The sequence below is a fragment of the Gilbertella persicaria genome (assembly GCF_025201335.1).
Source record: "Gilbertella persicaria strain CBS 190.32 chromosome Unknown B0P05scaffold_25, whole genome shotgun sequence".
NCBI classification, from domain to species: domain Eukaryota; kingdom Fungi; phylum Mucoromycota; class Mucoromycetes; order Mucorales; family Choanephoraceae; genus Gilbertella; species Gilbertella persicaria.
Window position 1 is genome coordinate 109,787 of NW_026251986.1, and position 16,541 is coordinate 126,327.

Sequence of the window (16,541 nt, forward strand, 5' to 3'; positions counted from 1 at the left end):
GGAGGAGCTATGGCATAATTTACGATAAGAATGAGTGGAAGATGTAATGGGGGATTGAGAGTATGTAAGGGTTGAAATGAATGTCTGTAAATCAGTAGAACTAATGTGAGAGATTGAAGGAAGAATAGAAAAGGAAGAAATACGAGGAGCAGGAGAAAAGAGTGACAGGACAAAGGGATTGAGGAAGAGCTTTTTTTGACGAAAGTGTAGTAAAGCGCGGTAGGTGGCCGATTCAAAACGAGGGACTTCTTGCCGAGAGCGAAACCGAATGCATTCACTAGAAGAATCAAAAACAAAAATGTGATTACCTGTTAAGGCTAGCATGTTGGGATTGTGTTTGAAGTATTCATTTTTACAAATAGGAGGGTTGGATGGAGGTGGAGAAGGATAGATAGAATGTAGAAGTTCAGGAAGTGGAAGGCGAAGGCAAACATGAAGGGGACATGACAATTGGAGAAGTTGTGGGGTAGATAATCTATAGCTAAGAAAATACGGTTGAAGTAAGGAATGTCAATAGAAAGCTTTTTTCGTATAAAGGGGAATAACAAAGGCCAGTGGTAAGTAGGGTATTGTGGGGAGCGAAGGAAGAAAGAGAGGGTAAATTGGAGATAAGGAAGCGAAGGTAAAGAAATAGCAAAAGAGTGAGGATCTAATAAAGGGAAGACCCATCGCCATTGAAGAGCTCTCTGTTGTAGATGAGGATCAATGACGCTAAGTCCACCTTGAGAACGAGGTAAAATGAGTGTTGAGAAAGGAATGGTACCAAAGCGACGACTGTTGATGAAGGAAGTGATGAGGCGTTGCAATGTGTTTTGTTGTGTTTTTTTGAGAGGAAGCAGGCGAAGTACATGCCATAGTCGTGATAGAATGAGTGAATTGAGGACAGTAGCTCTGCCTCTAACAGATAAATTTCTAGTGCTGTGTATGAGACATGCTTGCTGGATGGTTCGGAATAATTTATCGATATGTGAGTTTCGTTGATGGGGACTGGAGTAAATTGGATAACCAAGATAAATAACTGCTTCAGGCGAGGTGTTGTCATGCCAAGTTGTAATGTTCTGTGAAGCTAAAAAGTACTTCCATCTTGGATTAGGTTTACCTGACAGCGAAATGGCTGTAGTTTTGTTGAAGTTGAGTTTAGCATTGGAGGCTAGCATGTAATTGTGAATTAATTGTTGAAGGCATAGAAGGTCTTGGTGATTATGAAGTAAAACGAGTGTATCATCGGCATAGGCGAGAACTTTGACAGGTGGTGCTGAGAATGATGGAGATGAGGGATTGTCTAGTTGTAGTTGTTGAAAGGAAAGTGAGAGGTCATTTGGTGATATGGAGGATGGAGGATGATGGTTTTTGGTTTCTAGTTGAAAGTTGAAACCTTGAATATTAGGATTTTGTTGAATAGAACGAAGAAATGGGCCGAAAGCAATGTTGAATAATAAAGGACTGAGTGGATCTCCTTGTCGGAGACCTCTATGTTGTTGGACTGTTGTGGAAGAGATATGACCATTGATATTGAAACTAATGTCAGTAGAGAAGAAAAGAGATGTGATGGATTCAATGAAAGTATGGGGTATGTTAAATGCATGCATAACTTGAGTCAGATAAGTAGGATGGACCCTATCATAAGCTTTCTCTTGGTCGAGAAGAAGGGCAATAGAGTTGGAATTAACATGGTGTGCAATAGCTTGTATCGATTGTAGGATCTGACCATTTTCTGCGATGAATCTACCAGGCATAAATCCGAGTTGGTGTGATGAAATATATTTGTTGAGGTAAGGTATAAGTCGAGCATTGATTAATCGAGTGAAAGTTTTGGCATCTACGTTAATGAGTGAAATGGGTCGCCAGTTTGTTAGCGAAGAGAGATTGCCCTTTTTTGGTAGTAGAATCATACAAGTTTGTAACCAAGACTTTGGAAATCTAGAGGAGGTGAGTGCATCATTGTATACCTTTACGGCCAAAGCGCCAGTAAGTGGATGCTGCAATAAAATGGAAAGTAGTTCGTACGGTAACCCATCTATACCAGGACTGCTTTGACTTGGGGTTCTAGCCGCACCTTTTTTGAAGTTCTTGTAGGGTGATGGGAGCACATAATCGATTATGCATTACATCTGGAATGCTGTCACTAGAAGGAATTGTGCTAGTGAGATCTGCAATATGTTTCATATTTACCTGGTCAGGGCAGTAAAGCTGACCGTAAAAAGTTGAGACCGCATCTTCCATTTCTTCGGTCGATTGACAGAGGTTGCCGATGATGGGATGAATGAGTGGCGGCATGGATTTCTTAGCTGATTTGGATTCAATAGTTCTCTTGAGGTAACCTGCTGAAGTTTCACCATTTTCTCTCCAGTGTCGACCAGCACGAAGAGCAAGATTGTTGACATAGTCCTCTTGTACCATTGCAATTTCCTTTTCAACGTTTGAAAGGAGTGGATGAGGAATGCGAGCTGTACCGTATTCTTTGAAATACTTGTTGCGCTTGCGTTGAAGATGCTTCATCAGACGAACTCTCAATGCTGCTTGTTGCCTGCCAATCTTTTTTGCAATAGTTTTTGTGATTTGTTTGATAACATCCCATTGTTGTTGTGTTGTGGGGCATGACTCTTCAGAAAAGGTTTTTATCATTGAATGATAATCATCCAATGCAGAATTCAAGGCTTTGATGAAGTAAGAGTTCTTGGCCAGACTAGGGTGAGCACGCCACAGACCTCGACCTTGTTTGTTTTGTGCAAAGCGGAAAGTAGCTGAGAGAAGAGCATGATCGGTCCATCTTGGAGAGAGAAACTCAATGTCATGAGAAAGAATGTTGTCAGCAAAGGAAGGTGAAGCAAATATGTAGTCAATGGTGGATGTATCCGACTCTCCACGACGAAAGGTGGGAATTCGTTGATCGTGTTGAAGCGCATGAGTGCATTCTGTAAAGTAGGTGGATAGCAAATAGTGCCATTTCCATTGAGAAAGAATGCTGGATGAATTGACAGGAGACTCTTTGTCAGGAAGGTTGCGGGTAGAACATGAGTGAAAGTCCTAGTTGAAGTCGCCTACAATGATGAGGGAAGGTGTGGATGTATCGTCATCCTCTGATGGTAAAGGACTGGAGAGGGGATCAAAGAAATCTGAAAATGGTTGCATAGTCATCAGATCGTTGTAAAAGAACTGTCTTAGGCGTTTTGTCGCTGGAGCATAAATGTTGGCTAAAAGGAATGGAGGGAAAAAGTTAGAAGCGTGTGTAATATTACATATGATGACCCTTTGGTCTATGGTAATCAAGTATGGTGTGATTTGGATATTAGGATTGTTGCTAATTACCCCACAGTGCTGAGTCCATATTGAGAAAGTCGGTTTGAAAAGGAAGTCGAGTTGTTGTTGCATAGTAATGTTGCTGGCATGTGTTTTTTGGAAGCATAGGATGTGTTGTGATGTAAGAGAGAAGATAAAAACAAAGAAGTCGATTAAAACTTGTATAGGTTTATTATCCAAAAATATATGTCTCTCTCTTTTCTAGCTCTTCATTCTCTAGGTATTTATATATGAAGAGATGTCGGAGTAAGTAGTAGTAGAGTTCATGCAAATGACTGAGTCTCTATTATCATAGACTACTTTAAATTAACTAAATAATGTAAATTATGGACTTCGATTATAAGTCTTGATCTATTAAAAGATACATTGTCTTATTTAGTACAAGAGGTTTTTTTATGTCTATTTCTGATGTAAATTGATTATGATATATTTTAGTATGTAAATGAAGACTTATTTAATGTCAGATCATCATATGCATATAGATTCTATATGTTCACAACAGGATGTCTAGTTGTTTAGTTTTCAAGTATCGAATAAAGCTGCTGCTAACTTCTGGTTGTGATGGTTTTGTTAAACTTCGGCAATTAAGGGAACATATAAAAAGGTCAGTAAATGAATGTGAGGGGAACTTACGAGATTGGGTTGTGCTTGAAGTCGACATATTTATTGTTGCGAATTCGCTTCACCTTCAGCGAGAGGTTCAGAACTACTTGTTTGATCAATTTGCATTTCTGAGTCGTCAGTTATCTTCTCAGGTGTTGGGCGAGAGAAAATAAATGCTGGAGCATCATTGTCTGTTTGGTCTTGTTCATGTAATGCAGACTTTGGCTGGATCTGAGGGAGAAAGGCACGGAGTTGTTCTTCGGTAATCCAATTCTTTTTAGCAAAGGATCTAGCAACCGCTACATTGACAGGTGTTCGGATGTACTGCAGCGTGGATAGAGCTCTGGTAGAGTTGATACGACATGCTTCTTGTCTGAGCTCTTCCTCAGAAGCCTCAGCAAAAGCTGGGTTTCGGACTACTGTTGGATCGAGTGGATCAAAGTCATGGAGAGGCTTAATATTATGCTTTTCAAAGACAGCAGAGGCAGCGGAGGCGTACTCGTTGTGTACGAGGATGGCGACGACATTTCGATCAGGATAGTGAATATCCAAGACTCTTCCACGATCAAGTCCGAGGTGGGCAAATTGTTGGCGCATGTCTCTGATAGGGAGCTTTCGTCTGCATGGGAGATAAAGGTATTGAAACCCTTGATCAGTGGACACAGGTATGAATTGTCTGGCCACGCTAGCCACTTGACGAGGAGAGAGGCGTTTTGAAGGACGAGTGGGCGCACGTCTTGCTATTGTAGCAAAAGCGACACGCTCCCCAGAAGGTTTGTAAGCATGGGAATATTGAGATGCTTCAATTCCCTTAGCCAAGGGAGGGAAATCAGTAGGCATTGCCATATCATGATCTGTATTTTGAATTGCCTCTGGTTGAGTCAGAGGCAATTCTGACTGACTGTTGGCGGCGGACTGCAAGGCGGCAATTTGTTGATAAGCTTCTGCCAAAGCCTTTTGCGTCTCCGCTAAAGCAGAGCGAGTGTCTTGGAGCTCTTGACGAAGCCCTTCGTTGTCTTGGCTAAATGCCGCCAGTTGAGCTTGGAACGAGAGCATCTGGTCTTGCAAGCTGGTGGGTATAGCAGCCTTAGCAGCTGCTTCCGCAATGAGGGCGGCGGTTTGTTGTCTAGTAGCCTTGGATGGACTACCAGTGGTTGGCAGTTTGCTGTAAGGTTCAACACGCTTCGCACGTGGGGTGGTCTTCTTGATAGTAGGGGTATTCATAACGAAGTTATATTCGTGGTCTAATGAATTTGATCGGAGTCGTTTCCTTGGGGGAGGTAGAGTTGGACTGAATGAAATAGTTACAGGTGCGTCAGATGTTACGTCTACGAGTGGTGGCGAAACTGAAGGCGATGTCGGTTGTAGTGGTACAGAAGAAGGTTCTACTGGAGGTCTGTCGACTATGTCGTTTATGTTGAAGTTGTTGTTGTTGTTGTGTTTTGTTAGTTGAAGGTGCTGTTTCGGGGCTTAGGTACCCAAAACAGAAAATTCGAAAAAAAAAAGAAAAAAAAAGAAAAAAAAAAGAAAAAAAAAAAAAAAAAAAAAAAAAAAAAAAAAAAAGAAAAAAAAAAGAAAAAAAAAAGAAAAAAAAAAGAAAAAAAAAAGAAAAAAAAAAAGAAAAAAAAAGTCCGTTAACATTCATACCGAATTACAAGTATGCCACTTATGTATTTAAAAAAATAAATACCACTACTTTAAAGTAAAGCAAAAAAAATTTTTTGTAGTAATGAAAAGTAAAAAAAGTAGGTAGTTTTAATTTTTCTGTTTTAAATTAACAAAAAAAGCCAACTTTTCAATTTTTCTGCCTTAAATAAATAAACGAGTCTACCGGATGATGGCTTTACTGTTTAGTTTAAAAGAAGGGATTAATGGTCGGTAGACTTGTTTTTTATTTTAAAACCGAAAAATTGAAAAACAAGCTTTTTTTTTAATTTTAAGTAAAAAACTTAGAAATCTACTATTTTTTTTTTTACTTTTGGTCATTTCAGAATTTATTCTGATTTTATTTTAGAGTAGTGGTCCTACTTTAAAAAAGTGGTTTTTATTATTTTTCAAAAAATATTTTTTTGAGTACGCAAATGGCATACGTGTAATTTCGGCATACCTGGTAATATTTTTATAATTTTGAAAATGTCTTTTTTTTTTTTTTTTTTTTTTTTTTTTTTTTTTTTGCAAGCCCATCACACTGATCCCAAAAACTTGAGGTGTAAGAGTCTTTCAATAATTTTTTCTATCGCTCTAGCTACTTTTTTGTAGAATAATCACTACAGCGTAAGCAATGGAAGAAAAATGTAATTGCCTACACTGTGGCGTATGGTTGCTATGGTGACTATTATGGTTGTTATGGCTTTCTATGGTTGCTATAGCTGCTATGACTGCCGTAATCACTCTGCTGCGACAGGGAACCTGGTCAAAAAATTGATGATCAAGAGCATTAAAGAAAGAGCCCGAATTACTGGAGCTGTCATTTGGGAAGTAAAGACGTTGTCGACTGGTGACAGTTGCTTTACAAATAGGATTATTAACTGCCGCTTGATTGATCAGAGTGTACTAAAATTTATCGAAGGGAAGGTTACAGTTGACTTCTCAGCCCAATTTCAAAGAGAATTAAGGGATAACAGCTCGGAGAGCAGCGCTACCCGCTGGCTGCTTTAGTTTAGATGTTAAACCATCAAAATTCTCTTAAATGACAATAAACTGCCACTGCTTCATGTATAATTATCCTTGAGTTGGAGACACAAATAAGATAGGATTTTGCAAGGTGAAAAATTGAACGTTGCCACCTGAATTCCTTTTTTTGGATTTCATAGCGTCGCCAGTTTTCTGATTCTGAGCAAAGATTTTCACCAGTCGCAAAGTACAAAGAAAAAAAATAACCGTTTTTTGGTCGAACATCACCACCTCACTTCCAAAATACAATAGATTAAAATGCTTTTTTTCCCTTTCTTAAATCTATAGGAAAATAGAAATTATCTCTAAAAGTATCTCTTTTAAGCAGATGATCCATAGATTTGACTTTTTTTTTTTTTGTTTAAAGCATAGCAATTATGCATTTACATCATAAAATATCTGAACCTGTTACTTTTTATTGACTGACAAATGTCTATTCCAAAAGGATTTTATTCTATCATCTTTTTTCAATGCATGTATAGCTTGGAAATGAAGAATATTGATTACTGACCAAGTAGTCTTAATTGTGCGCTTAAGGGCCAAGGTGATCTAATAACTCCTGTTGACAAAATGAAGAAGTAAAGAGAGAGAGAGAGAGAGAGAGTTCGTACCCATCTTATATACATCAGGTTTGAATCTGTTCACGACAGGAAGAAAGGTTACTGAATTTCTATTGTTATCATAGACAGCAACAAGTATTCCAAAAGTACAGACTGAAACTTGGGTATATTAAGGAGCCATAAATCACTATTCTTGAGTAACATTGGTGCTTATATTAATGGAGTTTTTTTTTGCTACCAAAATTTTCTTCAATTCCAAAGCAAATACAATCCTTGCAGCTTTTTATATCTCTTACTTCTCCAGAAACCTTGAATCACATGTCATAATTTGACAGCAGTTGCTCATGTATAGCAAACTTCACTTCCAAGAAGAAAGTTTTATCCTCAAAGGTCTGAGCTGCTAAGGCGCGGAAGCCATGAAAATTATCGTATTTTACGTCAATAATGCTTGTAAAGGCATTCGTAGAGATCTCCTTACTTATTTTACTCAATATACGATTTTCTTTATTTTGTTCAGTTATTACTTGTAGAAAAAATTAATTTAGCTTCTGATATTTAGATTTTTTTTTGTCTAATCATATCCTCTCTTTCAGCCTTTTCTTTTTCGAGATTCTCAATCATATTGATGAAGGAATTGGCTTTGCTTGCAGTGGCGATCTTTTATCTCTTTTAGATTAAGAGGCCTTTGTCTCAGCTACGTCTTTTTAAGCTTGAGTTGCTTTCGTCAAATAAAACTTTTTTTTTTTTTACCTTTCTTTGCGTCTCTGATGTTCTTTTTGTGATTTATCGCTTTCCAAAGGGGTCTGATCCTCGTTTTTCTCAAGCTTATACATAAAACATAGCAATGCAAAGTGATTAGTAATGAATGCATTGGTACTGTTCAAAAGTTTTTACCCTTCTAGTTGTTACTTTGGATTGTATCTGTTCTGCTCTTGTTTTCTTCTGACTTTTTTTTCTCTTCCAAAGACTGCAGTAAGATCCTTTTGCAGAATTTTTAGTTTTGCTTATACACCTGCTTTCTAGTATTTTAATAGGTTCATCAGCTACTTCAACTGGATGGTTTTTTTCTGACTGCTGTATTTCTTGAAATCTTGGATAGCATTTTCTACAAGATCTTGAAGATAATTGATCTTTTGGTAACCATTTCTACTTTAACGAAGCTGTATTTCTAGCTTGACAAGAAGTTGATATCATTTATCTTATTATGGAAGTATTTCGTAAGATCCAAATCTATTGTTTGTCAACTTTGGAGTGAGACTTCAATCTTTTGCTCCAGAGATACTAAGCTCTTCCAATTGCCAGTGCTTGTTGATACTGTTCAGTTTGAGAGGACCCTCTCCCATTGGCAGCATAGTGTGCACACAGGGCAGAAGAAAGTTCGTCTTGGCATAACAGCAACATGTAGCTTCTATTATCCCCAATTCCTCTTCCAACAAGTCGCCAGAACCAACTTCCAAACATGCGGAATGAGTAGCAACAAATGCAGCCCTTAAGACTTTGTTTTGTATGTGGCCTAATCTCTTGTTGCTTTTCACCAAGTCATCTCGTTTTTGTTGCTCTTTTTGCTTAAGAACGTCAAGCTTTTTTCTTTTGCAATTATACCTTATATTTATCAATATAATCAAACGCATTAGTCAAACACATTTGTCTACATATTCCATTTTTTTAGTGACCGAGAACCGCTCTCAGCCCTTTGTGCACCGAGGCAATTGAAATGAGCTAACTTCTTGGTCAAATAAGCTGCTCATTCTTTCTTGATTGGTGTCCAATCGTCATACAAATAGTAGCGTGCTTTGTTGAAACCACGAACAAATCCATCTTCTTCTGCCTCAACCTCAAAGAAATCGGTTACATTGTCTGGGCTGTAAGTTTCCTTAAATTCATCCTCATCTTTTGCATGTATCATTTTTTCTACTAAACGTATGCACTTTTTTTTTTTACTTCCTCGTTGACAAAACAGCTAGCTTCATTAAGCCTCTTTTTAATTTTTTTCTTTTTTTTTTTTTGCATCATATGCCAGATGCATAGCAACTTCTCTGATTCTGGGAAAACATTTTCAACGCTTTCATCAATTGAAAGCATTTACCAGTTACAATCAATGGTGCATTTTCAGGCGAATATCCGATAAATGACTTCAATTGTTTCAGAAAACACTGATATATCGTTTCTTCTTCATTAAATACAAAATCGAAGGCGACAAGGAAAGTTCTTAGCTACTCATCAACAAGGCTGCATTCGACATAAACACTGATCAGAGGCATTTGCATGTAAGTTGTATCAATCACCAAAGCTTGACCTAATTTTTTGGCATTGTACGTCATATTTTTATGTCCAAAGAAAATGTCTTTCAATACGATAGGCGTACCGTTCTCTTCTTGATATACTTGATACTGAGCCCAATATCCAGCATTTTCCGTTTGAGCAATAAGAACTTTCGCGTTATTTATTTTAATGTTTGCTTTTTCAGTCTCTTTAGTTTCATTGGGGATAATTAGCAATATCTTGGTAGCTATAGAATGGTACTCCATTGAAAGTAGTGGTGTTCTTTCTTACTTCGGCAATGCCGAAGTTGCTTTGAAGCATTTCAGACATCACAGAAAAGCCAGAAGTCAGGAGCTTTGTTTTTCCTTGAGATGTGGTTCTGTTATAGCCTTCAGTACACTCATAATTGTAGACTGTGCGGGGCTTTTTAGCAAACCAGCACTCTTCTAATGAATTGTAGGCAACTCGAATCATGAAGTGACATCCAGTCTTGAAGCTAGTTCCTTGCCTTTTTCTATCAGGATTACATCTGATTTTCTTACTGCCATCGCTATACTTGCAAGTCCATGTCAATCTCTCTTTTTTTTTCATTCTTGAGCGGATCAGGAATGTGTTTTCTTTGTTGGTTCAGCTGTCAAGTCTATCTGTCAGATTTTTGAGATTTTTAAACCTCATTTTCCAGGTGAAAGACAAAGATATTGGTCCTTATAGTCGCTAAAGTTTTTCCCGTTTTATTTGAGTTTGTAATGAAAACATTGCATCTCTTGCGCAAAACCACAGAAACAGGCGGCTGAAAATTGCCATCACTTATAATTCAGTTTGTTTGAGCTCATTTTTCTTAAGTTTTGTTAGAATAAAAAAGAAGAACATCAGATTGAATAAAAAGAGTTCAAAAAGCCGAATATATTCTTCTAAAGAGTTTTCATAAGGTAACTAAAATCATAATATAAATACCAATATTCAATCGCAAACCAATAGATCACTTATATCTGTAGAATCTGAATAAAGGATTATAACAGTTGCTGCTCATTATATGCATTCTCTAATTGTAGCATTGCAGAAACTAAAGCGCTCAACCCTTTAATGGTGTTGTTCAATAGTCAAGTAAAAGTGAAGTAACATTTTTTCTTAAAAAGCCTATTTTGAACGTGAAGTAGCGATTTTCAACTAAAAAAAACGGTTATTTTTTTTTCTTTGTACTTTGCGACTGATGAAAATCTTTGCTCAGAATCAGAAAACTGGCGACGCTATGAAATCCAAAAAAAGGAATTCAGGTGGCAACGTTTAATGGCTCTCTTTCTTTTTGCAATAGCTGTAATCATTATCAAACTCTCAATAAACTTAACCCATATCTGGAAATGATAGATTGATTTCGATTAACTGGCCATATTGCTTGTTGAAAGCATTGTACATGCATACTATAGATTATGGACAATTACAAATAGAAAATCAAGTTGCTTTTTTCTTAAAAAAGACATAAGGTTACATTAGGCCCTGAAAAAAAAACAAAGCCGATTACTGTCTTTTAAGTACGCTAAAAAGATTATGCCGCATCGGAAAGCTGTACCCCTTGAACAATATTCTCCAAGAGTGTACTTTTTCTCGAAAAAAAGTGAATCTAGGCTACTTCGGTCTCTTTTTCTCTTTTTTCCCACCCCGTGGATTTTTATTGGCTCAGAATAAAGAAACAATTGTGTTTCTTCGAGGCTCATGAAAAAAAACTCTATTCGTTTTATTCTTGTTATGTAATTTATTTCAAAGGCCAGTAAACCTAAAAGTCAAGCTTGTAAGCCTTACAACAAGTAGTCTATTAAATCAAATGTTTTTTAAATCCCTCAAGAATGTCAATTTGAAAAAGACATGCTCTTTTTTTATTAACAACAGCTGGTTGAGAATCCAACTTTCATTCTACTTAAAAAAAGCGTGTATATTCTATGCATTCCGGTCTGAAATAGATATATGTTTCTCTAAAGAGTTTGTTCAACGTATAAAGAAATTGAATAAAATTATGTTTAGCCAGAACAACAAACTCTATATAGTCATATATGACTGAAATAATATACATTGTACATGTTGAGTTAGCATTTTGCATAATTTCAAGAGATAGTGACACTGTCAAGTCAAGTGACTCAACAATCTTCTTTTTCTCTATCGGAAATTCAAACAGTAATTCTTTCCCTCTTTTCTCTCTTTTCCTCTCTTACACACTTTAAAAATATGGGTGCTAACACGTCAAAAAACACAACAAAAAACTCCAGTAACCGTGTTCACCAACAGAAAATTGAAGACCTTGTTGACTTGGGCTCTGTTCTTCCAAACGGTCTTTACCCAGCAACTGAACAAGATTACGACCCACGTATTGTCCGAAGCTTAATAATAGCCAGAAAGATAGCGCCTTTTTATAAAGGTATTAATAATAATTAAGATATTTATAGATAATAACTCTTAGAAAAGGCCTTCCTGATGCTCCAGAACCTGTTCAACCTACATTGTCACAAACACTGTCTCCTTTACCGCAATCCTCTTCTTCCTTATCAACGATATCTATAGAGAGTAATTTATCAGCATCAAAACCTTCAGCTAGACCAAGAAGCGCATCTTCTAGCAGTAGAACACCAGGCTATGATCCTTTCCTTGAAAGAAAAAAAGCCTATATAGAAAAAATGAAACAAAGAGAAAAAATGCTTTACAATGATGCTGTTGAATGTCCTATTTGTTTTTTAGTAAGTTATATGTCAAGTAAAATCATTATTCATGCTTTTTTTTCTTTTTTGGTAGTATTATCCTGCCAATATCAATTATTCTCGCTGCTGTGATCAACCTATTTGTACAGAATGCTTTATTCAAATACATCGTCCCATTGAAACACCATCTGTGCCAGCTACTTGTCCATTCTGTATGGAGGAGAACTATGGTATTATATACGAGATACCTTTATGGAGTGAAAAGTTTCAAGTAAACAGTTTCGTAGCATATATAGGATTATTGACTATTTAATTAGGCTCGTTCAAGAAGTGGATCACATAGCACAGTGTCAGGCACTCGGCATACAACTTCTGGTGTTGGTGAATCTGATGGACCAAGACGTGAAAGTGTGAGTCATAAAAACCCTGATGTTGTTCTTGTCGGTAAGAATAAAACAAAATGAAATGAAAAGAGAAATAACAAGGATTAGATCATATAAGACCCAACTGGAATACCGCGGCACAGCCCGTTCGATCTGTCTCAAGAAGAAACTCTGCATCAGCAGGGTCGCGCAATGGCCATAGTAATGGGTTACTAAGAGCCGCTGGAGGTGGCGTCAGTTCACTCTTGACCCGACCTGGTCGATCTGCATCTTCTGCTGCTGCTACGGAATACAATCACTTTTTGAATAATATGCGTGATATGGATTTAGAGGATTGGATGGTAATGGAAGCAGTCCGGTTATCACTTGCAGAACAAGAAGAACACCAAAGAAAACAACAGTTGGCAGCAAAAAATAACCAACATCCAGAAGAACAAACTACCAATGCATCATCTTCTTCTCATTGATCATATTCCCCTTCTCTTTTTTTTTTTTTTTTTTTTTTTTTTACATATGAAAATAAAGTTCGTCTTTTTTTTGGCATCGTACTTTTCTTTTACAGTGTCAATTAGATTACTGCTATCGCTTTTAATCAACTCTTTTTTTGAAACGAATAAGAAATAAAAGATCTGCATATAGAAAACAAACATAGATAGTATGTTAAACAAACAATGATAACGGCTTTTTTTCTTTTTGTTTGTTTTTTAATAAAAATAGGAGGTGGGAAACGTAAGAATTTTGTCGGTTAATGCCATAGATACAGGAAGTTTTTGCTGAATTGTTTGTATGTTGAGTCATCAAGCTATAGCTTGATTATAGGTGTTTATGAGCTCATTATTTGTTTATTATTTCATGGGAGCGAATAAAGTAAGGTATTTGTCAAGCCAAAATGTTTTTTAAGCTAATGAAGTATATTGCACGCATCTCTATTCGATTGAGTTCCAATAAAAGATTTATTGCAGCACACTTTTGCGGTGTGCTAAATGTAAGGCAAAAGAGAAGGCAATGGGAGAAAATACACGCATCAAGTGATAAGATGTCACTACAAGAATTAAATTCAATCAATGTGGTCTTTTTTTCTGGCTTTTTCTTGTACGCGTCTTTAAAAGAAACTTGATGCTTAATTACAAGTAAATTTAACTTCAAATTCAGTCATCCAATCAAAGTGTGCTTCGAAGCAAACTTAATGTATTCGAAATTAAATCTGCATTTTATTTTCTTCTCCTCTTCCTTTTCTCTTTCTTTTACATAATAAAAGAAAAAACGTGTTCTTTAGCTATGAAGGTGTATAGCGTTCTTTTTATATCTTCTCTTTTACTTCAGTCTTGTTCAGCTGGTCTCTGGGGTAATAAAAAAGAAGACCCTATTCAAGCAGAATATAAGTTGGCTGATAATCCTGCTTCAAAATTCGACTATAAGTTATCATTCAAAAAGAATTATTATTATAACAATACAATTCCCTTTTGGTCTACTGGTGGAGGTAAAGGCACTTATTGCTTGTTGGTATATATCTCATGCTGTGGAAATAGATATTTTCAAGTCTGAAGACTTTATTCGTCTCTCACCTTCTATACCCAACACCAAAGGTTGGATTTGGTCAGATATCCCTAATCCTTATCCAGAATGGGAAGTGGAAATCGGTTTTAGAGTCAGAGGAAACAATTTGCACGGTGGACGTGGTTTAGCCTTTTGGTACGCTAAAGATCCTAAAGAAACAGGCCCCGTGTTTGGTTCAAAAGATAAATGGGATGGTCTCAGTGTCTGGCTTGATTCTGCTAACCCTGTGGTAAGTGGTTGTAAGAAAAAAAAATGAATGTTGATTTGGGTCATAGACACATAAACAAAGCACGATGGTGTTATTGAATGACGGCACATTGGCTTTTGCAGCTGGCGATGATCCCATCAAGCATATGCTGGGACAATGCTCTATCAGTTATCGAAACGCTGAAAATCCTGCTTATTTGAAAGTGACTTATAAGGATCAGATTATTACTGTAAGTTGATTCAAATCAATGCTGTTTTTTACTGATATATTTATAAGGTTGCATTGGATAATGGATCAGGTGCAAAAGACTATCGTTTATGTGCTCAACAGGGTGGTATTAAATTGCCTGTAGGTTATCACTTTGGTATTTCTGTAAGTCACTCCATTCTTGACACGTACATGTTTCTAAGTTTATTTCTCATTTAGGCTTCGTCACACACACCTGCAGGTAAGTGGAATAAATCAAAGTTTCTTATTCATTAAAATGTACATGTAGATGATCACGATGTTATTTCTTTTGAGACAAGACAATTAAATCCCCCTAAAAAAATGGAGGTAAGGGAATACATGTCAGGGCATTTTGACAAATAAAATGTAGCACCCAAAACGCCCATTAGAAGAAGAAAAGAAGAAGAAGGGTCAAGAATTCAAGGGCATAGATGAAGAACAGAAGAAAAAGATTCAAGAAGCAGAATTCCAAATGAAAAAATTAAGAGAGACAGCTGAAGCAGACGATTATCAAGGGGAAACAGCTGTGACTATGGTAATATATCTATTTTTTCAAGACACACAAACTCATGTTATATGTAGGCTGCTATCTATGATACCCAACGTAGAGCAATTGAACATTTACAGATTGTACAGTTGCAGATTGAAGCCTTGGGCGCACCTAATCCAAATGATGCTCTTAGTGGCAATTATGAAAAAGCGGATCGCGTTTATGCTCGAGATAAACACAACAACGAAATGTATAACAAAAGCGACAACAACAACAATAATGCGTAAGTATAAACTAAAAAAAAAAAAAAAAAAAAAAAAAAAAAAAAAAAAAAAAAGAGTGGTATCTAACTAGACTCTAGTGAGGAAATCAAGCGCATTGCAGATCAAATGCATACTGAGTCACAAAAGACTGAAAACCAAATTCAGGAACAAGGCCGTAAAATGAAGGATATTCAAGCATCATTGAGTCGATTGGAAGATACACTTGCTGCTTTAGACGTAAGTTAAGCATATAAAAATAATATATGACTCATTTTTTTTTATAGAGACGCATCTCTTCGCAAGCCAACATGATTCAATCTGAAATGAACAAGGTCAATTTACATTCAGCCGAAACAAAAGGCACCATGTCTACTCTTTTGAAGTATATCTTTTATGCTTTTGTAGCCCAATTCTTGTTTGGTATTGCTGGTTATCTTTATTGGAAATTACGTGTTGAGCGTAACGACAAAAAGTTTGTTTAAATAAAAAGCTTGCTTGTCTCTAGCCATTCAATAGACACATCTTCTACATGTTCATCAAAGTCATGAATACGGTGATAAGCAGAAGCACTGAAAAGTCCACGCACTTTAGTGTATGTTTCTTTATCTGTCAAACTAAAGTCGTTATCACTAGCTGTGAAAGGATCCTTTTGCTTTTTCCATTGATTCTCTGTATTTACATAAGGCTATAGGCTTATAAATACACGCCATGTTTGTTTTTTTTCTCTAAACTTACTGTGATAGCAGATACATCTTGTTCCAAATTAGAGAATTGTTTATTGTTGATCTATGTTATTCTGTCAATACTTTTTTTTTGCTATCAACAAACTAACTAACTTGCCATAAACAAAACAGCCTTATTGCTCGCACTGTTTTTCTTGATTGTTTCTGCTACTTTGACAGCTCTTTCAGGCAAACTTGTATCTTCGAGACGTGCGTTGCCATGGTACCAACCTACGATCACTAAATCATTTTCCTTTGCATAAATCTCGGTCTAATCAAGTTAATACGCGTCATCTACTCGAGGTGTTACTTACTTGTCTTAAAGCAACCTCAAGCATAGGTGTAACTGTAGTCCAGTGATGAAAGAAAGGTACGGCTGTCTTGACCATTAGTTCTTTCTCGTTTTTACCCAAGAGTACACCACACACATCAGAAGAAGGATACTTTGCTGCATGTAATAGGGGTATAGTATATGCGTTCAAGTCGATTTTGTTCATAGCTAAAAAAAATAGAAAATAATAAATAAGAAAAATGATGATATTAACTTGTTTAAGGTTCCGCCAATGCGATCATTTTGATCCAAACTTACAACTTAAAACTTACCCGCC

General features: G+C 36.6%; 5 protein-coding genes across 5 annotated transcripts; 3 read left to right on the forward strand and 2 right to left on the reverse strand.

Annotated features, from left to right (window-relative positions):
* The first annotated feature begins 6,085 nt into the window (after positions 1–6,085).
* Positions 6,086–6,613, forward strand: B0P05DRAFT_545809 (uncharacterized protein). Its single transcript, XM_051578680.1, has one exon. The coding sequence runs from the start codon at positions 6,220–6,222 to the stop codon at positions 6,559–6,561; it is 342 nt and encodes a 113-aa protein (XP_051433815.1). The 5' UTR covers positions 6,086–6,219; the 3' UTR covers positions 6,562–6,613.
* Positions 6,614–9,349: 2,736 nt separating this feature from the next.
* B0P05DRAFT_572403 (uncharacterized protein) lies at positions 9,350–9,989 on the reverse strand (the record flags this gene model as incomplete). The annotated part of the gene is made up of 2 exons (XM_051581438.1): positions 9,350–9,658; positions 9,690–9,989. 2 exons carry the CDS (start codon positions 9,987–9,989, stop codon positions 9,350–9,352), a joined length of 609 nt encoding a protein of 202 aa, XP_051433816.1.
* Positions 9,990–11,143: 1,154 nt separating this feature from the next.
* B0P05DRAFT_545813 (uncharacterized protein) lies at positions 11,144–12,944 on the forward strand. Its single transcript, XM_051578681.1, has 5 exons — positions 11,144–11,805; positions 11,853–12,121; positions 12,177–12,353; positions 12,400–12,526; positions 12,574–12,944. Exons 1-5 carry the CDS (start codon positions 11,616–11,618, stop codon positions 12,930–12,932), a joined length of 1,122 nt encoding a protein of 373 aa, XP_051433817.1. The 5' UTR covers positions 11,144–11,615; the 3' UTR covers positions 12,933–12,944.
* A 799-nt stretch (positions 12,945–13,743) lies between these two features.
* On the forward strand, positions 13,744–15,235 carry B0P05DRAFT_472083 (legume-like lectin family-domain-containing protein; the record flags this gene model as incomplete). Its single annotated transcript, XM_051574656.1, has 8 exons — positions 13,744–13,945; positions 13,995–14,251; positions 14,298–14,459; positions 14,507–14,602; positions 14,657–14,678; positions 14,727–14,785; positions 14,829–14,984; positions 15,041–15,235. 8 exons carry the CDS (start codon positions 13,744–13,746, stop codon positions 15,233–15,235), a joined length of 1,149 nt encoding a protein of 382 aa, XP_051433818.1.
* A 454-nt stretch (positions 15,236–15,689) lies between these two features.
* Positions 15,690–16,430, reverse strand: B0P05DRAFT_472190 (uncharacterized protein; the record flags this gene model as incomplete). Its single annotated transcript, XM_051574661.1, has 3 exons — positions 15,690–15,880; positions 16,048–16,204; positions 16,248–16,430. 3 exons carry the CDS (start codon positions 16,428–16,430, stop codon positions 15,690–15,692), a joined length of 531 nt encoding a protein of 176 aa, XP_051433819.1.
* Between the last annotated feature and the right edge of the window lie 111 nt (positions 16,431–16,541).